Consider the following 22,811-nt stretch of genomic DNA (forward strand, 5'->3'; position numbering starts at 1 on the left):
CCATACCCATGGTATTCACCGCTCCCTTAAATATGTTCACTTGGAGAGCAAAAGATGCTTATGGCAAAGAACATAAAATAAGTTCTCAGTGGATTACCCCTTCATTTTAATGTCGACCCTAGAAGGGGCCGAGCCGATATTTTCTTTTCTTTTACAGGTAACTGTTTAACATGGAAAATACCTGGAGCTATGAATGGAAGACCTCCAGTTTGGACTATGGTTCACTGCCTGTTGGTAACTGTAGTTATAATATGTTGGTTATGCTTATATCATTATTTGCATTGTGCACATGCTCAGCAGAGCAGACTGCTGGAGGCGAGATACATCGGAACCTCACCTGGGAATTAATCAAAGGGTTTGTCAAAATATGAAACCATACCAATCAAGGTATATGTGTTGCTTTACTGGAATCTGTTGAGCAAAGTTTACGATTTTTTATGACACCATTGAATTTATCCTTTATCTTCAATATGACCAATGCAACCTCTCCAATGTACCTACCCACATATTGGACAAGTAAAAAGGAGACTGGATAGACTGGGAAGGTACTCCTATGGTGCATGGAGCTTACCAAACTTATAACCCTCCTAATGATGCACCGCATGATTTGATGTTCGACCATGAGTCCTGTAAAGCCACACGTCCAAAGATAAATGTGACCATTTTATCTCGACTTGAACCCCCTCATCCAGCCATTGACAACAGTGAACTTGGACCCAAAACTATAACCTTTGAGGAATATAGCAGCATTCAGACATGATATTTTTACCCACTATTTGACCCATTATACACACCAGATCAGTCAACTTTCAATTAACTAGAAGAACTTAATGTGGGCATGGTCTGTAAAAGCATTATTTGAACCCAAATTTACAGAACCTAAATTTACCATACTTCAACCAGAAGACAATTCTCTATTCAATTTCTCGAAGGTTATACCATGCAAAGAAGGGCCAAGAGATCCTCTGGAAATGTGGTTTTTGCTCAGAGTTCAAACACTAATAACACTTGTTGGGGATATCCCTCAAAAGGCTGGAGAAATCAAGACAAGGACTGTAACACCACCTGTCTACACCTTGTTAACCAATGAAGAATTCCCATTATTCATTATCCAATACAAGGCACCCCAATAAATACTGAACCAAAAGTCACCATCTCCAGGGGAGACTCGAGGTTGACCACTAGGCTTTTGGAGTCAGGGATACAGAGAATCTGAGGCCCATGATACTCCAACAGAAAAGGAGATACTGGCAGCTTATGAAGAAGTTCAAGATGCTTTGGAAGCACAACTCCTCCTGGCACCCCGACTGCCGGTGCTGGTCTGGATGTTCAGAGGGAGGGTCTCCTCTACACATCAGGCAACAGATGCTACATGGAGTAAGTGGGTTGTAATGATCACACAAGCTCAAATAGGGAACCCCAGTTCTCCAGGAATCTTAGAAGTGATCATGGACTGGCCAGAAGGCAAAGATTTTGGAATGTTGCCAGAAGAGGAGGTAATAGGTGCTGAAGAGACCCCACTGTAAAATAAATTAACAGAAAGTGAGAAGCAATATGCCTTGTTTACTGATGGATCTTGCCATCTTGTGGGAAAGCATTGGAGATGGAAGGTGGCTGTATGGAATCTCCTATGACAAGTTATGGAAACTGCTGAAGGAGAAGGTGAATCAAGTCAGTTTGCAGAGGTGAAAGCCATCCAGTTGCCCTTAGACATTGCTGAATGAGAGAAATGGCCAATATTTACCTCTATACTGACTCATGGATAGTGGCAAATGCCCTGTGGGGGTGATTGCAGCAATGGAAGCAGAATAACTGGCAGTGTAGGGGTAAACCTATCTGGGCTGCTGCACTGTGGACAGATATTGCTGCCCAGATGGAGAACCTGGTTGTGAAGGTATGTCACATAGATGCTCATGTATCTGAGTTGGGCCACTGAAGAACATCAGAACAACCAGCAGGTGGATCAGGATGCTAAGATTGAAGTGGCTCAGGTGGATTTGGACTGGCAACATAAGGGTGAATTATTTCTGGCTCAGTGGGCCCACAACACCTCAGGCCATCAAGGAAGAGATGCAACATACAGATCAAGGGGGGCACTTGACCATGGACATTATCACACAGGCTATCCATGAATGTGAAACATGAGCTGCAATTAAGCAATCCAAGTGGTTAAAGCATCTCTGGTATGGAGAACAATGACTAAAATATAAGGGAGGGTAACAAAACCATTACAGTATAAATATGGGGAGGCCTGGCAGACTGACTATATCACACTCCCCCAAACCTGCCATGGCAATCACCATGTGCTTACAATGGTGTAAGCAACCACTGGGTGACTGTAAACATATCCTGTGCCCCATGCCACCTCCCAGAATACTATCCTGGGTCTTGAACATCAAGTCTTATGGCGACATGGTACTCCAGAAAGAATTGAGTCAGACAACAGAACTCATTTCCGAAACAACCTCATAGGCATTTGGGCCAAAGAATATGGCATTGAGGGGGTATAATCACATTCCCTATCATGCACCAGCCTCTGAAAGAACTGAACGATGCAATGGACTGTTAAAGACTACACTGAGAGCAATGGGTGCTGGGACCATCAAACATTGGGATACACATTTAGTAAAACCCACCTGGTTTGTCAATACTAGAGGATCTCCCAATCAGTCTGATTCTGCCATATCAAAACTCATGTGCACCATAGAAGGAGATAAAGTTCCTGTAGTGCTCATAAAAAACAGTCTGGGTTATTCCACCCTCAACAAAAGGTAAACATATCCATGGGATTGTTTCTGCTCAAGGACCTAGGTGCACTTGGTAGGTACTGTGAGAGGATGGGGAAGTCTGGTGTGTGCCTCAAGGGGATTTGATCTTTGGTGAGAATAGCCAATGAATTATATTGTATGATGTTAATTGCTATATTACACTGTATATCATCACTTCTATAGTTTCTATGTGCCATATCAAGGGTACTACAGTAAAAACCACCCAGATTAATGAAGAATTAACTTTGATGAAGCACAGCGATGACGGAATCAGAACTGGCTTCAGCATGCAACCAAAACTACACACCCTCTTTCCTGCCCTGAAAGACTGTTATGACAGATGGAGCCTAAGGTCATGGTGTATGGGATCTGCTGCTCCAGCTTGATCCTTACAAATCTATGGGTCCTGATGGCATTCATCCCAGGATCCTCAAAAAGCTGGCTGACGTCATTGCAAAACCTCTCTCAATGATTTTTGACAGTTGTGGGAATCTGCAGAGATCCCAGCTGACTGGAAGCTGGTAAATGTCCGGATTTCAAGGGGAAGAGGGAGGAACCCGGAAATTACAGACCTGTCAGTTTCACTTCAGTGCCTCTTAAAGTTATGGAGAAGACTATTCTGGGAAGTATTGGAAAACACCTGAAAGACAACACAGTCATTGGTCACAGCCAGAACGGCTTCATGAGAAGAAAGTCCTGCTTATCAAACCTGATTTCCTTTTATGACAAGGTAACCCACCTAGTTGATCAAGGGAAACCAGTTGATGTAATCTTTCTGGATTTCAGAAAAGCTTTCGATACTGTCTCTCACAGGATCCTTCTGGACAAAATGTCCAGCACACAGCTGGAAAAACACGTCATGCGGTGGGTAAGCAATTGGCTCATGGGTTTAGCACAGAGGGTAATAAGTGAATGAGGTAACATCAGGCTGGCAATCTGTCACTAGTGGGGTTATATATCAATAAGCTATATCCATAATCTGAATCTCACTGAGTACTGCAGCAGATATGTTTTTACATAAAATTTCGTCCTATATTTAAACATGTTATTTATATGAATGACCACAATGTTAAATTAAAACCTACACTCTCAAATATACAAGATGAGTATGTAACTAAGGTATCAGAAAATGGGACTATGCAGGGTTATGTAAATCAAGCTAATACATGAGAGAAAACCATACTCTTAGAAAGGCTCAAGAACTAAGAAAATGCTGTAAAAGTTTTTAGTTTTCTCACTTTTGCTAAAGAATCCATGTCAGTAAAAATGGAATTAAAAATATTGCTAGATACAACTATGGTTAGTAAAGGGGTTTTTTCATTTATTGACTTTCTTTTAAAATCCTGTTGTGATCCTCATGAGACAACAGAAGTTACATGCAGTAATTGTGCAGCATCAAGGCCTTCTGTTTCTCACTCTGCCCTCACAGCAAGTAGGCTGGGTGTGTGCAAGCAGTTGGGAGGAGACACTCCTGGGACAGCTGACCTGAACTGACCAAAGGGATATTCTATGCCATGTGACATTGTGCTCAGAAATAAAAGCTCAGGGAAAGAGGAGGAAGGTGGGGGGTGGGTGGGCTTTTGTGGTTATGACATTTGTCTTCCCAAGCTGAGGCCCTGCTTTCTAAGAAGTGGCTGGATATCTGCTTGCTGGTGGGAATTAGTGAATGAATTCCTCTTTTTGCTTGGCTTGCGCACGCAGCTTTTGCTTCACCTTTTAAACTGTATCTCGATGCACAAATTTTCTTGCCTTCCTTCTACTTTCTCCCCGTCCTGCAGGACACAGGAGTGAGCGAGCGGCTGTGTGGGTACTTGGCTGCTGGCCAGGGTCAACCCACTATACCCCTGCTGTGACAATACAGGCTGCAGAGTGACTGGCTGGGTAGTAGCTCTGCAGAAAAGGACCTGGGGGTCCTGGTAGACAGCAAGCTGAACATGAGCCAGCAGTGTGCCCTGGCAGCAAAGAAGGCCAACAGCATTCTGGGTTGCGTCATCAGGAGCATAGGCAGTAGATTGAGGGAAGTGATTATTTCCCTTTACTCAGCGCTTGTTAGATCATCTCTAGAATATTATGTCTGGTTTAGGTCCCTCAATGCAAGGAAGATGCTGACAAGCTGGTGTTAGCCCAGCGGAGGGCTGGCAAGATGGCCATCAAGATGTGCTCTATGAGGAGAGGCTGGGGGACTAGGCTTGTTCAGTCAGGCGAAATAAAAGCTTGACGGGGGCAGTGGGGGTGGTGATGGCAGCTAATAGCAACCTTTCAATACCTACAAGGAGGTTGGTAGGACCTCTTAGCATGATCTTCTCCCCCCCACCCCCAAGCAAACACAACCATGCTCCGGTATAAGTAAAGCTGATTAAGGTGCGAGATATACTCTGTCAGACAACATTCAACTTGCTCTTGAATTGACCAGTGGAAAATACTGGTGGGACAACCGGGGGAAGGGAGGGCAGAAAAAGAAAAAGGAAAGAAAGAAACAGCTCTAGATCATTTAAGTCGAGACCTGTGGGATCTTTTGGGTTTGAAGACAGCTAGGAGAAATAGAGCTGTACTAGGAAGCTTGGTCCAAAGAACTAGATCTATGACAGCGGAGGGCTTCACGTTGAGATCAAGGGTGAATAGCTTTCCAGCATCCTCTGAATAAACAACACTGACTAGTCAGTTCCAGATGTAAACAGAAAGAAAACTAAAAGAAAATGAATGTTTGTCACAGCTCCCCCACCTACACACACCCCTCCACACCCACCCACCCTTTTTGTGTGTATGCATTGTCAGGCTGGACTTGCCACAACAGCTGAGTATCAAACGATCTTTGCCATAACATGAAGTCTCAGAAGCAGAGAGTAGGTCTAATCCATGTTCCCAATCCCATCTCAAAACATTACAACAGACTTGTCCTTCAGCTGTAGCCTTCTTGGTGAACAGTTTTTCTAGACTGGATAATAAAACAAGCAGTGAAGGAGAACCAGTCTAGATACTGAGATGATCTCATTGAGGATCTGAGCAGCTGTCAATCTGTGTCAGAGGCAAACCCCATAGTCTTCTCCATAATGTAAGAAAGACATTTTGATGGCTTTATGGGCACCAGGCTTATGGTCTCCATCTGCGGGTTGCTTGTTAGATGATATTGAAAGGTAAATACAAAGTGTCACAAATGATGTCTTGTGTTTTGTCATATGTAGGCAGTTAACTTTTACTGAAGTTTCTATTAGCTGATAAATGCATAGATCTTGCTTGCTAGAAAGTTTTAAAATAACTTTTCTCCCCGTAAGCTCAAACTATTAACATTTTAGGCCAATGCAGTAAATGACCATGGCGTAAGCAAAATTAGAGAAGACATATTGTTTTAGTATGGTCACTGGCTAAGAACACAAACCTGTGACAGATTGTGTTATAGGAAGACTAAGATGACTGCACCTACTGGAAATGATAGATCTTAAGGTCATCATGGCTAGGCTTCGCGAACGAAGATTTGAGGAGGGCTCTACCCACGTTTGTTACAAGCGCGCTGGTGGCTAAAAAGGCCAATACGAGACAGGCACGTCCGGTTGCAAAAGGCACAGCAGAAGGACTCCTTAGGTGGAATATTCTGCAAGGCACGAATCTTTCTGCGTTGTCTTTTCTCCTCGAGAGTGATCCTGCGTGCTTTCTCAAAAGCATCAGCAGCGTTATAGATTGTGTGTCTCCAGACCTCCCGATTGGAGGCCAGAGTAGACCAGTTATGTTGATCAATATGGCCAAGGCTGAGATGTTGTTTCAGGGAGTCCTTGTATCTTCTCTTTGGGGCTCCTCTCTTGCGGCAACCAGTGGCAAGTTCACCATAAAGCAAGATCTTAGGGAGGCGGTGGTCCTTCATCCCATCAACGCTGTCTCCGTACAATCCTAAACATCCACTGGTCAGATTATGTGACTAACACGTCTGTTCTAGAACAAGCAGCAATCACAAGTATCGAGTCCATGTTGCTGAGAACACAGCTGCGCTGGGCAGGACACGTCTCGAGGATGAAGGACCACCGCCTCCCTAAGATCTTGCTTTATGGTGAACTTGCCACTGGCTGCCGCATGAGATCTTAAGGTACACATGAAGTAAAATCAATGTTTTGTAAGCATAGGTACACCTATGCAAATCAGATCAACTTGACTATACTTTCTGCTTCACAGGTGGCTTCTCCCTCATAATTTAACTCCAATGATTACAAACACAGTCTCAATATTTTGCCCTTTGTTCGATTAAATACTTCTGTGATGTTACACAATTAACCAATCTTAGAATCAGGTCTTTGAAAGCATACCATGATGCATATCTATCATTTTAGAGACAATGAATTAATTTATTTACTTATTTATTTTAAAATAGTTCAGTTGAAAGGGACCTGCAATGATCATCTAGTCCAACTGTAATGAGACTGGGTGACTGAAGTTGTGAGAAACTTCTGAATTTAAGTATTACAATAATTTTTAAAGTAAATTTTTGCTTTCAACATTGTAGGTATCTATTTTGTGTGCATGGACAAACATATCTGCAGATAAAAAGTTGATGCTTGCAGATATTAAATTGCATTTGAACTCCATGTTCAGACAAAAGTTATATTATCTTCCAAGGTATGTATATAAAGAAAAGTTGTATCTAGTATTGCCAAGACCAGCTAAAAGACGTTCAACTTGAGTCTTCAACATTCTTGCTTTTTTCCCCTAGCAAAACTGGTTTAAATTGTAATTATTAAAACAATGAAAGTTGAAATCGATACTTAAAAAGATATTTTGAAATCTTGAACTGAATTTATTCTCAACAAGGCTAATGCTGAATATGCTTCTGTGTAAAGTAAACATATGTTCCTTTAACTTTAATCTCGCATGCCAAAGTGTGATTTTTTTTGTTGTTGTTGTTGTTCTCTGTAATAAAAAATTCTCGTTGATGCCATTGGTTTAGAAGCTTAGTAAGCTGCTTCAGCAAATTAAGGCATGATTAATAAGCTAGGATCCAATTTATGTGAATGCATCAGTGCGAAAGCTGGTGATGAGAAATCCCTGCAAATCCCACTGAGTTTATGGCATAAAGCCTCTACTCTAGCACATCTGTCATAGGTTCTGAAATTTACTTGTACCACAGATTTAAAAAATAAAAATAAAAAATCCCTTTGTACCCTCACTCCAGCTCAGAAGGGGTTTTGTGTTCCCAGTCACCAGATTCTCTACAAGAAACCGCTACGTGAAATGCAGACCAGTCATCTCATGCATAAATATTACTTTTAAAACAAAATTTAAGCAATTCAAGCACCGGAATTTGCTCCCATGAAACACTTGTTTAGACTTCAATGGAAGGAACTGAATACGAGCAAAGTAGTTTTTAAAGAAAATATTAACTTATATTTTACATAGAAAAATGAGTACAGAAAAATCCAATGCATAGTTTCCTTTCCTTAGTGATAGGGATTCTGAGTTTCATAAAGTCAAGATAAAGTTAATACATCACAGGAATTTTTGAATAAAAGTAAAAAAACCTCATTACTCTCAGGATAGTCATTATATCTGACTGAAAGACGTTATGGCTTTTTGATATTTCTTTTCTTGGTTGCAATATTGAACTCGCTCTCTTTGATTCCAAGTTTCTCCAACAAAATTCTTTGTTTATACACACCAAATCATAATATATGATGTCCTCAAAATAATATCGGAAGCACTTACTCATCATACTTGATATGATAGACAGCTTCTTCATCAGTGTTCATGCAGTCTGAGTAAGATGTGGACGGTCTACTGTCCAAATAATTTGCATTCTCGCTAGAATGATCTTGACTTATGTTTCCATTAGTCCTTTTGTAAGAATCGCCACTCTTTACTTGAGCTTTACCATTCTTATGTCCTTTTGTTGCTCGAGTAACGTATTCTATATGGGCTTCAAACCAGGCTCCAATGCTGACATCACGGGCATCCACCAATTCGTTTATCTAAAAGGAAAATTTGATAATGAATATTTATTTTCTATAATCCTGGTTAAGAACAGAAAAGAAAGCTGACTAAACTACTTAACCATCAGTGAAAATTCTACACTGCTGATTTCAACTGGTTTGGGCTTGTGTGAATTAGAGCAACGTTCAGTCATTCAAGTGTTGTGCTTTAAGTATTTTATTCCTCTACTGTTAATAAGATCTGTTATGAACACAATTTGTATAAAACATATTTTTAAAAGTTGAGGCCGATTTATTATTTTTTAATCTGCAAAGTAGCTTAATTTCTCTTTCCGCTGAACTTTGTCTTGCTTCATGGAATTGTTCCTTATGACTAAAATAAGCACGTATACTTAAAATACTAGCCCACAACCAGATTTTAAGACTTCCCCGAACTTCCAAATTGGAATTACTACTTAACTCAGACTCTTTTTGACCTGCACTGCCACTGAATCCTTCAGCGTTTGAGAAAGACTTGGAGAGCCCATCTCCTTCCCCCTTCCTAACGAGGCTGCTGTCATAACCAATTGAGACTGGTGCTTCCATAAATCTTTCAGCTGAAAGAAAAAGAAGTCTCTCGTGACTCCTCTCCTTTCTGTGCTCACAATAGTGCTGGTAATCAGTTATGAAACTACTCTATTGTAGAGCATGCAACCTCAGATGTACGTACAGACTGGGGAATGAGATGCTGGAAAGCAGTGCTGCGGAAAGGGACCTGGGGGTCCCGGTCTGTGACAAGTTGAACATGAGTCATCAGTGTGCCCTGGCAACCAGGAGGGCCAACCGTGTCCTGGGGAGCATCAGGCAAAGCATCACCAGCTGGTCAAGGGAAGGGATTGTCCCTCTCTACTCTGCACTGGGGCGGCCTCACCTTGAATATTGTGTGCAATTTCGGTCACCACAATATAGGAAAGATATTAAGCTAATAGAGAACGTCCAAAGGAGGGCAATGAAGATGGTGCGAAGGGCCTTGAGGGGAAGCCATATGAGGAGCGGCTGAGGTCACTTGGTCTGTTCAGCCTGGAGAAGAGGAGACTGAGGGGAGACCTCATCACAGTCTACAACTTCCTCGTGTCTTTCCTTTCTCTCCCTTATGCATTTTCCCTAAAGGTTATCTTTATGCCATATTGCTATAGATGATAGATATAGATGATAACACCCAAAATGCTAACACACCTGTTTACCTTTGAAACAAAATTGTTCTAGAATAAACCAGTGTTGTTTCACTCTAATCCACCCCAAGGGATTTATTAATAAGAACCTGGGTTACCCTCCCACCCTTTTCTGGGGCGGGTTGTAACACCTTCCAACTCAGCATATTCTGTGATTCTGAGATTCATTCATAAGACATTTTCTCAAGCTTTCAACTGATTAAATATGTATTACTTCAACAATACAAGGGTTTTCCTGTGATTCAAGTTAAACCACTGAGGTATGCATTGCTTCAGTTACACAGGCATTCTTTTAAAAAATGTAGTGTATAAACAGTTATTTTCTTTGAAATGTCAACTGGATTAAAATAGTATAAAAAAACCCCACTTGAGGAACACCTTCGTACACTGCACACCAAGTATAAGAAAACATTGCTGCAATAAAACTGCTATGGAGCCATACCAAGTGAAGAAGATAAAGCATATGGAAAAGGACTCTAAGATGAAAAATTTCAAATAAATTCTAAAAATGCTCAGAATATCTTCAGTTACTGTAAAATCAAATTGAGGGAACTACTTTTCAGAAATAATATTTAACAGGAATGTTTCCCAGATGTATTTTTAGTTTTACTTCATTTGCAAAACAGCCTTTTCTTCTAATTTTTTTTTTACATAAAGAAAGAATCTTACCTTCTGAAGACCATCTAAATGTCCCTTTAAAAACCCAAAACCAACCAACCAAAAAAAAAAAAAAACAAACCAGAAAAATCAAGCCCAAAAGATAATATGTTAACACAGCAGCCAACCTCTGGGGCATGAACAAACTTGTTTTACCACACTATGATGCATACAAGAGAATTGTGCATTTCCAAAATATTTAGTAAGCGGGATCTGTACTGATACATAGATAGAACAATTATAAAACTCATTTTTCTGGGATAAATTGATAGGGCCAAATTGCTTCAGGGGCTGTACTATGTGTTTACAGATTTTAAAATGAGGACAATTTAATTTGCCACAGATGTGTATGGTTTAATGTATAGCCTTAATCAAGCAGCAAGATAGTGGCAGAGATATTCTTACTACACCCAAAGACCAGCATCTATAAACAAAACAACATGAATGATATTACTTATCGGTATTTAAACTGAAGCAATCATTTGAAGTACAAATAAAGGCAGTTCCTCAGCTAACAAATTTACCGAGACAGAGGGTGGAGGGCGAAGGGTAAGAATACAATACATAAAGTAGCTATCATATTGAGCCTATTTCTTCTTAGTTTTCACATGCTTCCTTGAAAACAAAAAAAACATACAAAAATTAAACCCTTTCCTTCCCCCCCCAAATCTCAGTATCCAATTTCAATTTTTATTCTCAACTCCCACAATAATAAAAGTATACCTTTTTAAAAGAGAAACATATAATACGCAAATGAAAGCTCCACCTTGTTGTAAGTCAGTCTGTTGACCTATTTTAAACATAAGGAGTGAGCATTTCTGTAAGGAAACCTCAGGAAAACATCACCATATAACCTTAGGCATGTGTCCTGGTTTAACCCCAGCTGGCAACTAAGCACCACGCAGCCATTTGCTCACTCCCCCCCCCCCCCCCCATGGAATGGGGAAACAGAAAATAAAGTAAAACTCGTGGGTTGAGATAAGAACAGTTTAATAATTAAAACAAAGTGATTTGCAACTTCCTCCTCCTGAAAATGCAGTTGAGACAGACACTATGCAGCTACTTCTTGTGACTAGCTACAAAGGTGACAAAGAAGCCATGTTATTCAAACCAAAAAACATGAGAGCCAGAAAGAAGTAAGTCTCCTGTGATCGTTCCTCCCAAATGCATCTTTCTATGCTGTGATGCTCACACTTGGACAATAGACTTCCCAGCCTTGTAGAGAATAAAAGCAAATAATTATGAGTATAAACCCTTGAGGACTATATCACAGTTATTTTGTATACCACCCCTGATGGTACATATACCTGATGAACTAAAGATGTAGACAAGAGCAGAGGGGTTCAAAGAAAAACTAAGGCATTCAGAAGAATGTTAATCAGTGGTACAAAAACAAAGCCTTTTTAATCTGTGACTCTGTTATGAATATAATTTGACTTGGTAAATCAACATGGACACTTTATGCTTAAAGGCAGCCATTGATACAGAGAGCTTTAAACTAGACTTAGCAGGGGAAGAGAAGCGCCACGGGCTGTTGATGTATTAGGAATCAACGGGGAAACATCTGTGAAATGCCTCAAAGAAGTTGGGTTGTGTTCCTCTTAAAAGGTGACAAGGTAGGTAGCCTAGCTGAAGTGCCTCAATACCACTGCATGCAGCGTGGGTAACAAAAATAGCAATGAACAGGTTGAGAGCTTATGGGTAAAAATTAGGGGCCAAGCCAACAAAGGAAACTTCGTGGCTGGTGTTTACTAAAGGCCACTCGATCAAGGGGGGCCTGTTGACAAAGCGTTCTTACTTCAACTACAGGAAGCATCATGCACACAGGCTCTGATCCTGCTTCGAGACTTCAGTCACCCTGACATCTGCTGGAAGAAAAGGAAGACAAAAGAAATTGTACCCCCCTGATAAATAGGACAGGGGATATGGTGACAGCTGACATAGAGAAAGAAGAGTTACTCAACAAATTTTTTGCCTCAGTTTTCAATGGAAAACTCTCTTCCCACATCTCTCAAGTCCCTGAATCTAAAGGCAGGCACTGGGGGAAGTCCCACCCATTGTAGGAAAAGATCAGGTTTGAGACCACCTGAGGAATCTGAATGTACACAAGTCCATGAGATGCAATGAGAGGCATCCCAGGGTCCCGAGGGAATTGGCTGATCTAGTTGCCAAGCCACGCCCCATCATATTTGAAAAGTCGTGGCAGTCAGGCAAAGTCCCAAGTGACTCAAGGAAAGGGAAACATCTCACCCATTTTTTTAAAAGGGTAAAAAGGAGGGACCTACTGACCAGTCAGCCTCACCTCTGTGCCCGGTAAAAATGATGGAACAGATCCTCCTGGAAGTTATGATGAAACATATGGAATACAGGGAGGTGATTAGGGACAGCCAACATGGCTACACCAAGGGAAAATCGTGCCAGACTGTAAGGTAAAGCATACACAGGTATTCTTCCCAAGAATGCCAAGGCAGTGGAAGGATTAAAAAAAAAGTTTATTACAGATGCAATGGCCATTTCTTAACGATGCTGCACACTGGGCTACCAGGGGTAAAAGGCAAGTTCCCGCCCTCTCAGGGTCCTCTTTATCCTCTCTGTTTCTCCCCCGCCTTCCCAAGGCCTCTGTACATGTCTGTTAGGGCTATCTCTCTCCTCTCACATATCAGAGAGAGAGGCAGAGAACTTCTCTTGCTATGTGAGGGGGGAGGGGGGAAGAGAAAGCATTGAAACTGCCTTTGAGAAAGAGTTACCATTTAGGCAGAAAGCCTTCCTAGCGAGAACCGAGTTCCTAGCGTTCCTGTTACAAATTCTTCCGAAAATCAAGCTATCCCTACACAGACTAATCTGGTGGGCTTCTACGATGGAGTGACTGCATCGGTGGACAAAGGAAGAGCTACGGATGTCATCTGTCTGGACTTCTGTAAGGCCTTTGACACGGTCCCCCACAACATCCTTGTTGCTAAATCGGAGAGAGGTGGGTTTCTTGGATGGACTCTTAGATGGATAAGGAACTGTCTGGATGACCTCATACAAAGAGTTATAGTCAACGTCTCAATGTCCAAGTGGAAACCAGCAATGAGTGGTGTCCCTCAGGGGTCCGTACTTTTACGATCGCTTCTCCACTCTGTTCTAATGGAGAACACAGCAAGTTTGCAAAGAAATAAATAGGGTAAAATTAGAAAAGCCCCCTGTGGCTTCAAATTTCCGATTGCCTTGATCATCCTACAGGAAGCCATTTCTGGTTCAGGAGTAAACTTATTTGAGAATACACAAAATGTTGCTGGCATTGTGCCTGCATATATAGAATCGTTTAGGTTGGAAAAGACCTCTAAGATCATCAAGTCCAACCATTAACACTGCCAAGTCCACCACTAAACCATGTCCCTAAGTGCCACATCTACATGTCTTTTAAATGCCTCCAGGGATGGTGACTCCACCACTTCCCTGGGCAGCCTGTTCCAATGCTCGACAACCCTTTTGGTGAAGAAATTTTTCCTAATATGCAATCTAAACCTGCCCTGGCACAACTTGAGGCCATTTCCTCTTGTCCTATCACTTGTCACTAGGGAGAAGAGAGCAACACCCACCTTGCTACAGCCTCCTTTCAGGTTGTTGTAGAGAGAGTTAAGGTCTCCTCCGAGCCTCCTTTTCTCCAAGCTAAACAACCCCGGCTCCCTCAGCTGCTCCTCATAAGACTTGTGCTCCAGACCCTTCATCAGCTTCGCTGCCCTTCTTTGGAGGCGCAGATCATTGATAAAGATATTAAACAGAACCGGCCCCAATACTGAGCCCTGGGGAACACCACTTGTGACCGGCCACCAACTGAATTTAACTCCGTCCACCACCACTCTTCGGGCTTGGCCATCCAGCCAGTTTTTTACCCAGTGAACAGTGCACCCGTCCAAGCCATGAGCAACCAGTTTCTTCAGGAGAATGCTGTGGTAGACAGTGTCAAAGACTTTACTAAAGTCCAGGTAGAGAACATTCACAGCCTTTCCCTCATCCACTAAGTGGGTCACCTTGTCATGGAAGGAGATCAGGTTTGTCAAGCAGGACCTGCCTTTCCTAAGCCCGTGCTGGCTGGGCCTGATCACCTGGTTGTCCTGTACGTGCCGCGTGATGGCACTCAAGATGATCTGCTCCATAATCTTTCCTGTCACCGGGGTCAGGCTGACAGGCGTGGAGTTCCCCGGATCCGCCTTCCAGCCCTTCTTGTAGATGGGCATCACAGTTGATAGCTTCCAGTCACCTGTGACCTTCCCAGTTAGGCAGGGCTGCTGATAAATGATTGAAAGGGGCTTGGTGAACACTTTCACCATCTCCCTCAGTACCCTTGGGTGGATCCCATCCAGCCCCATAGACTTGTGCGAGTCTAAGTGGCGTAGCAGGTCACTGACCATTTCCCCTTGGATTATGTGGGCTTCATTCTCCTTCCTGTCCCTGTCTTCCAGCTCAGCAGACTGGGTACCCCAAGAACAACTGGTCTTACTAGGACAGACTGAGGCCAAGAAGTCATTAAGTACCTTTTCCTCATCCTTTGTCACTATGTTTCCCCCCGCATCCAATAAAGGATGGAGATTTTCCTTGGCCCTCCTTTTGTTGCTGACGGATTTATAGAAGCAATTTTTTATTGTCTTTTACAGCAGTAGCCAGATTGAGTTCTAGCTGGGCTTTGGCCCTTCTAATTTTCTCCCTGCACAACCTCAGGACATCCTTGTAGTCCTCCCAAGTTGCCTGCCCCTTCTTCCAAAGGTGATACACTGTCTTTTTTCCCTCGAGTTCCAGCCAAAGCTCTTATGTTCAGCCGGGCCAGTCATTTTCCCCGCCGGCTTGTCTTTTGGCACGTGGGGACAGCCCGCTCCTGCACCTTTAGGATTTCCTTATTGAAGAATGTCCAGCCTTCCTGGACTCCTTTGCCCTTCAGGACTGCCTCCCAAAGGACTCTCTCAACCAGTCTCCTAAACAGGCCAAAGTGTGCCCTCTGGAAGTCCAAGGTGGCAGTTCTGCTGGCACCCCTCCTTCCTTCTCCAAGAATGGAAAACTCTTATCATTTCTTGATTGCTATGCCCAAGACGGCCTCCGACCATCACATCACCCACCAGTCCTTCTCTGTTCACAAACAACAGGCCCAGCGGGGCACCTTCCCTAGCTGGCTCCCTCACCAGCTGTGTCAGGAAGTTATCTTGCACACACTCCGGACATCTGGAAATAAGTTGAAGTCCCCCACGAGAACAAGGGCTAGTGATTGTGAGACTACCCCCAGCTGTTTATAGAATAATTCATCCGCCTCTTCATCCTGGTTGAGTGGTCTATAACAGACTCCAGGATATCTGCCCTGTTGGTCTTCCCTCTGATTCGCACCTATAAACACGCAACTGGATAGGCACCATCATTAAGCTCCAGACAATCGAGACAGTCCCTAACATACAGGGATACCCCACTGCCTCCTCCTTCCTTGCCTATCGCTTATCAAGAGTTTATAGCCATTCATTGCAGCATTCCAGTCACGTAAGTCATCCCACCATGTTTCTGTGATGGCAACTATGTCATAGTTTTCCTTCTGCAACAAAGGCTTCCAGCTCATCCTGTTTGTTGCCCATGCTGCATGCATTGGTGTAAATGCACTTCAGTTGGGCTATTGATCCTGACACCTTTTTGGGAGGAGAAGCCCTAATTCCTACGTGACCATTCTCAGGTGCATCCGTGGTTTCTAACGCACCGATAACCCTCGCATCCTTGCTGCTGCATGGATCTCCATCCCGTACCTCCACTGAGACGGTAGACCAAAGGACCTCACTAGGACACTGTTCCTCAAACATCGACGTGCTGCCCCCCAGGCTTATCTCTAGCGAGCCTGCTTTTGTCCCTTTCCCCCTTCAAACCTAGTTTAAAGCTCTCTCAATAAGCCCTGCTAACTCTTGTGCAAAACTCCTTTTCCCCCTTTGAGACAGGTGTACCCTGTCTGTTGCCAGCAGGCCTGGTGTTGTGTAAACCAATTGAAGATTGAAAAACCCCAAATTCTGCCTGTGACACCAGGCTTGGAACCAGGTATTGAGCTGGTGAACCCTCCTGAAATCTGCAACACTGGATATCCCAGTGCAGAGACACTTCAGTGATTCTATAAGAATCAACTTGGACAGAGCCCAGTTAAGAAGTTCTGCTTTGACACTGCCCCCAAGGTGCTCCTACAAAATCAGATTATTCAATAAGGGTAATTTCTCAAGCCTGTCAAGGTCTCTCTGGATGGTGTTCCTTCCCTCTAGTGAATCAACTGCATCACTCAACTTGGTGTCATCTGTGAACTTACAGAAGGTGAGCTCAATCCCACTGTCTTTTTCACAGATGAACATATTAAATAGTACAGACCCTTGAGGAACACCACTTGTTACTGGTTTTCTTTTGGACATTGAGCCATTGACTATAACTCTTTGGATGCAGCCATCCAGACGGTTCCTTATCTATCTGTTGTGGTTTTAAGCCCAGCTGGAGATGAAGCACCATGCAGCTGCTCGTTCAACCCCCTCTCTCTTCCCCCCTCCCCCGGCCCAGGTGGAATGGGGAGGAGAATCAAAGTAAAACTTGCATGTTGAGATAAGAACAAGTTTAATAATTGAATATAAAGTAAAATACAATAATAATGGTAAATGATAATAATAATGATGATAATAAAAAGGGAAAAACAAGTGATGCGCAATACAATTGCTTGCCACCCGCTGACCGATGCCAGACTCCCCTTCCCGAACCCAGATCGGCCCCCCTCCCAGGTAACTCCCCCCAGTTTATATACCAGGCATGACATTCTATGGTGTAGAAATATCCCTTTGGTCAGTTTGGGTCACCCGTCCTGCCTATACTCCCTCCCAGTTTCTTTTGTGAACCTCCTGGCTGGTAGAGCATGAGATGAGAAAAAAATCCCTGACTTAGGATAAACACCACTTAGCAAAAAACCAAAACATCAATGTGTTATCAACACCATTCTCATTTCAAATCCAAAACACAGCACTCTAACAGCTTCTGAGAAGAAATTACCTCTACCCTAGCTGAAACCAGGACACCATCTAAGCCAAGGTCTGAAAATAACGAGCAAGAGAGATTACATTTGGCGGTGGGTTCACTTTGGCTGGCTGCCAGACTCCCTCGCTCCTCTTCCTCGACAGGATGGGGGGACAAAATAAGAGAAAAGCTCATGAGTCGAGATAAGGACAGGGAGATCACTTACCAATTACCATCACGGTCAAAACAAACTCAACTTGGGGAAAATTAATTTATTTTATTGCCAATTAAAATAGAGTAGGATGGTGAGAAACAAAGACGAAAACTAAACCACCTTCCGCCTACTCCCCCTTCTTCCCAGGCTCAACATCACTGTTTTCATTCCTGACTATTCTACCTCCTCCCGCCCCGAGCAGCGCAGAGGGGGATGAGGAATATAGGGCTGTGGTCAGTTCTTTGTCTCCGCTGCTCCTTCCTCCTCACACTTTTCCAGTGTGGGTCCTCTCCATGGGCCTCAGTCCTTCAGGGAAAGACTGCTCCAGCATGGGCTCTCCATAGGTTTGTGGCTATGGCATTTTTCTTCCCAAGCAACCATTATGTGTGCTGAGGCCCTGTTTTCCAAGATGTGGCATGACATCTGCCTGCCAATGGGAAGTAGTGAGTAAATTCCTCTTTTTGCTTTGCTTGTGCATGTGACTTTTGCTTTCCCTATTTAACTGTCATTTTCTCAATCTAGAAATCTTCCCGCCTTCCTTCTATTTCTCTCCCCATCCCATGGGAGAGGGGAGTGAGCAAGAGGCTGGGTGGGTGTTTGGCTGCTGGCCGGGATCAGCGCACCACGACCCTTTTTGGCGTCCTACATGGGGCACAACAGTTTTGATCTGAGTGTGCTATAGCTGTTGTAGTCATTAATTGGCATGGTTCTGTGCTGGTCACAGAGCTTGTTCACTCTACTGTATGACAGAGTTTAGGGCTTGTTAGTGGCTGCTTTTGACTCTCGCCGTTTGCTGCACTGCTTATCTCTCTATTTCGCTGTGCCTGGGAACATTTTGATAAGAGCAATGTACTTGGGCTGGCATTGATGTCATCCCTGTGCTAGGTGAGCTACCTTGTGGGGAGAATGAGCTGTTACTTCTCCCTTTTCTCTGGAATTGATGCAGCTGGTTCTGTTGCACGGGCTCCAGAGGTTCTTGTACATCATTATGTAAGCTGTTCGATTCTGTTATCGAACAAACATCATTGGCTTTTTGTTGAGTATGTGGGACCTGGTTTCATCCTGGCATAAGAGGAAACAATTTATTGGTGAGGTCACAGAGAAACATAGAATAGTTTGGATTGTAAGGGACCTTTAAAGGTCATCTAGTCCAACATCCCCTGCAATGGAGGTTGACATGCCCTGAAGTGGTCGATCCCTGAGTGGTAGGATGTGTAGGAGGATTTAGGCAGATGCCTAAGGTGGTTATCACCTCTGATAGCCTGGGATTTTACACCTGGACAGGCATGTAATCTCGTTGAATTGGTGCGCTACTTGACAGAAGGGTGCCTTGCCTACCCCAATGAGACCCAGCAGCTCCTAGCACTGTATTGGGGCATGACCTGTGTCTATTGAGCCTCTGTTCAGCACCATCAGAGGAGCAGAGGAAGGAGGGTCTCTACATCTGAGGACACAGTGGCTGATACGAGGACCCAAACCCCAACTACATTAATCACCCCAGTAGTCAGAAAAACACTGGATGTGCAGGAGGAAGGGTCTGATCGGGAAGCTGGTTCTTTGACAAAGAAACAGGAGGAGGAAGTGGCAGACTTCACCTGAGAGGCAGAAACCACATGGTCCCTTGCTATGGATGAAAAGACAGAATGGGAGAGATATGTGGCCTGGAAAAGCATTAATGGAGTCTGAATGGACTTTTTACTCACTGAATAATCCACCCAGCAGACTGGCAGTTTTTCCCCAGTTTGCTGTTGTGTGCTTATGAACCCTTGTACACCCCAGTTTATTGTCAAAATTTATAGATCCTGCTGTACCTCCATATTGTCCCTATTTCTCCCTCAGGCTTCCCCTTTGAAAGTTGTTTATCTCTTCTTCTCCTCTGTTTTCCCATGCCTCTGTTACTGATTAGCTGTAGCTATCACAGTGCAGAGAGAGCTACAATTAATCAGCCCTCTCTGATACTCGAGAGTTCCACCCATCTCTCCCCTGTCCCCCTACCACATCTTTCCCTAAGCTGTCAATCTCTTGCACCTCCCTGGCTTAGCGTCCACCCCTCAAACCGCGGTTTTTTTAAACCCTTGTTTCCCTTGAATAAACTGGCATTGCATCAAGAGACCTCAACTGTGTCCGAACCCTAACTGCAGTGCTCGGTCCAAATTTCCCCTATCCCTGCGGACTGAGGCAAGTGGCTCCCAGACGTGGAGCACAGTTGAGGGCTCTCATACTGAGAGAACTCCTGTGCCTGCACTCTGGTTCAGGCGACGCCGGGGAAGGCGCTCGTCCCCGCCGGTCCTCTCCAGCAGAACGGATGGCTGCGGGCTTGTAGAAGCTGCGCGGGTCAACGCATCGCACAAGGTGAGCTGCTGGGGACATTCCCTGCACCCTACCCCATCACCCATACCCCGATTGGATGCTGAAAGAGAGGATTTTCCATCCGAGACTGGAGTGGAGACCTGCACCATGGGACTCACTCTCTCGACCTCTCAAAAATTTGTATACCGGCGCTTGAAAGATTTTCTTATAGAGCATGGCCATCCGCTAGACAAAAAATCAGCTAAAGCGCTTGCCAGATGGCTCGATCACAAAAGCTATAAGCTTGCCGAAGACACTGATATCGAGAAGTGGCAAGCTGTGGGATACGACCTCTGGCGGGACAGTTTAGCCAAAGAAGCCCTTATCGGGTGGCGTCTAATCCTCATGGTGCTACAGCACCAGGTGATGAACAAGGATATCAGCCTCCCAGAAACTGAAACTAAAAGGGCGGAGATGGACACTGGGCAGACAAATACACCATGTGACAGGGAAGGGAAGAAACCATCGTGGCGATCTCAAAAGGATATCAAGGAGGAGGGACACGGGGATTGCACGGAGCAAAGGCAGAAAGGGGCGGCGCAGAAAAAACCCGCGCGGAACGGGAGAAAGCGGGCCCCCGTAGCTCTGCCCTTTAGACCGCCCCCGCCTCTGCCCGATCGCGTCAGGGATCCCTCCCCCGGCCTGCCCACGGATACGCCTACCTCCTCCAGTCCCGCCTCTTCCCCAGATCCGTCACCTGACCGGGGCAGCAGGGTAGCGAGAAGCAGGGGCAGGGCGAAAGTCAGAGCCTCTTCTCGGAAAGGTGGCCGCGCCCATAAGCCTCATAGCACCAGAGTCTGCAGCTACCCTGAACCCGGTTCAGACACAGAGGCTTACCCTGCCTGTCAGTACCTGCAGCCAGACACAGACTCCCCTGAATGGCAGCCAAAACTCCCGGACATCTGGAAGGCTTTCAGGGAAGAGGCTGCTTCAGCCAAGGATACCGAATTCCTGAAAGCGTTTCCTATTTATGTAGAAGAAGGAAAGACCCCGGAGTGGAGACCCATATCGTACCCCATGCTCAAAGACATTAAAAAAGCAATCGTTGAATATGGGCTGGGAGCACCCTTTACCATCGGGCTGCTGGAATCCTTTTTTCTTGTTTATACATTAATTCCTTATGATATTCACGCAGTAATAGGAGGATTGTTCACCACAGTGCAGTCCTCAGTATTTGAAGCTGAATGGAAAAAACTGATTACTGTATATGTGAATGAAAAAATGGAAAGGAGAGGAATTCCTATCCAGCAGGCAATAGATATGCTTTATGGGGAAGGGAACTATTCTAGTAGGAAGGATCAAGCTAGAATTGACCCCAAATTTTTAGAAGTAATCAAAGAATTGGCATTAGAAGCTGTGAAGAGGGTAGCTAATGCCTATGTTCAGACACCCTCCTTCACTCTTATTAACCAAGGTACAAAAGAATCTTTTGTGGAATTTATAACCAGGTTAAAAGAAGCAATCAGCCGGCAAGTCCATCAAAAGGAGAGTCAAGAAATTTTGTTTAATAAATTGGTTATTGAAAAAACTAATGAAGACTGCCAGAAAGCATTAAAAATGTTAAAAAATCCCTCCTTACTAGAAATGATAGAAGCCTATAAGAACATAGGCTCTAATTCCCATAAGGCACGTCTATTGGCTGCTGCTTTTACAGGGCCTCAGCATTGTTTTGAGTGTGGGGAGAAAGGACATTTTAAAAAGCACTGTCCTAAATTAATCCCTGAACCAAATTTACCTAAAACTTTATGCCGGAGGTGTGGGAAAGGGCGTCACTGGTCCTCTAGTTGCAGGTCCATAGCCAACCTCAATGGTGAACCTCTGCCCCCCAGGAGATCCCCAGGGCCAAAGAAAAAAGTCACATTTCAATCCTTGCCTGATCTTCGTCCCTGCTCCTGTGAGCATCAGGGAAACGGGGAGCAGAGCGCCCGGGGGGGCGCAATGACACAAATCACCCCTGCTCTCCGCTCAATCCTGCGCCCCACACCTCACCCTGTTACCCTGTAAACCCAAAGCCTCCAGCAGATCCTATTCCCCTGAATCCAACAGACCCTATTCCTGTTCCGTGTGTTTCCCCTAATTTTGCGAACCCTGTTCCAGTTCAAAATCAATGTGTTCCCCTAAACTGGACCATTCTCTCTGTTATTCACCCCTCAACACACCTAAGCTCCTATGAGCAACTGGCCAGAGTCAGGCCATCTGCCCCAGTAGACCCTGACAAAACATATCTAATGATATCACATCTCTCAGCAGTGGCTAAGGGAATCATTGTTGTACCCACCCTCCTGACAGGACTTACAAATACCAACATTGCTATATGCCTAACTGTGCATCTCCCTCCTGTGCAGCTAGATGAACGCTTCCCCGTGGCAAAGATAATCTCCACAGATGACCTGCTTTGCGTGAAATCCTCAGACGAGGAGCAGAGGGAGGAAGCACTGAGGGAAGTCCACTGGACTACCTCAGTGAAAACCTCCCGCCCACTTCTAACATGTCTGGTTTATTTTTCACAGCCTAAGCACCCCCAGAGAGTCAAAATAGAGGGCTTACTTGATAGAGGTGCTGATATATCGATCTTTGCCTCCAAAGACTGGCCGTACGGCTGGTCAGCTCAGACTACTAACGTCAGAGTCAGTGGGATAGGAGGATCACAGTATCCTGTCAGGAGCAAAGAGGTACTAACAGTCTATGGACCAGAGGGGAGACCAGCATCGCT

The 22,811-nt window shown here is 44.3% G+C and overlaps 1 protein-coding gene across 1 annotated transcript in view; it reads right to left on the reverse strand.

Moving 5' to 3' along the window:
• Positions 1-22,811, reverse strand: part of LOC116780085 (E3 ubiquitin-protein ligase UHRF2-like) — a 202,820-nt gene that overhangs the window by 124,868 nt on the left and 55,141 nt on the right. The window contains exon 3 of the mRNA XM_032674568.1: positions 8,454-8,716. Coding sequence (XP_032530459.1) covers positions 8,454-8,716 — 263 coding nt within the window. The remainder of the gene's footprint in view (positions 1-8,453; positions 8,717-22,811) is intronic.

The sequence above is a fragment of the Chiroxiphia lanceolata genome, chromosome W, assembly GCF_009829145.1.
Source record: "Chiroxiphia lanceolata isolate bChiLan1 chromosome W, bChiLan1.pri, whole genome shotgun sequence".
Lineage (NCBI taxonomy): Eukaryota > Metazoa > Chordata > Aves > Passeriformes > Pipridae > Chiroxiphia > Chiroxiphia lanceolata.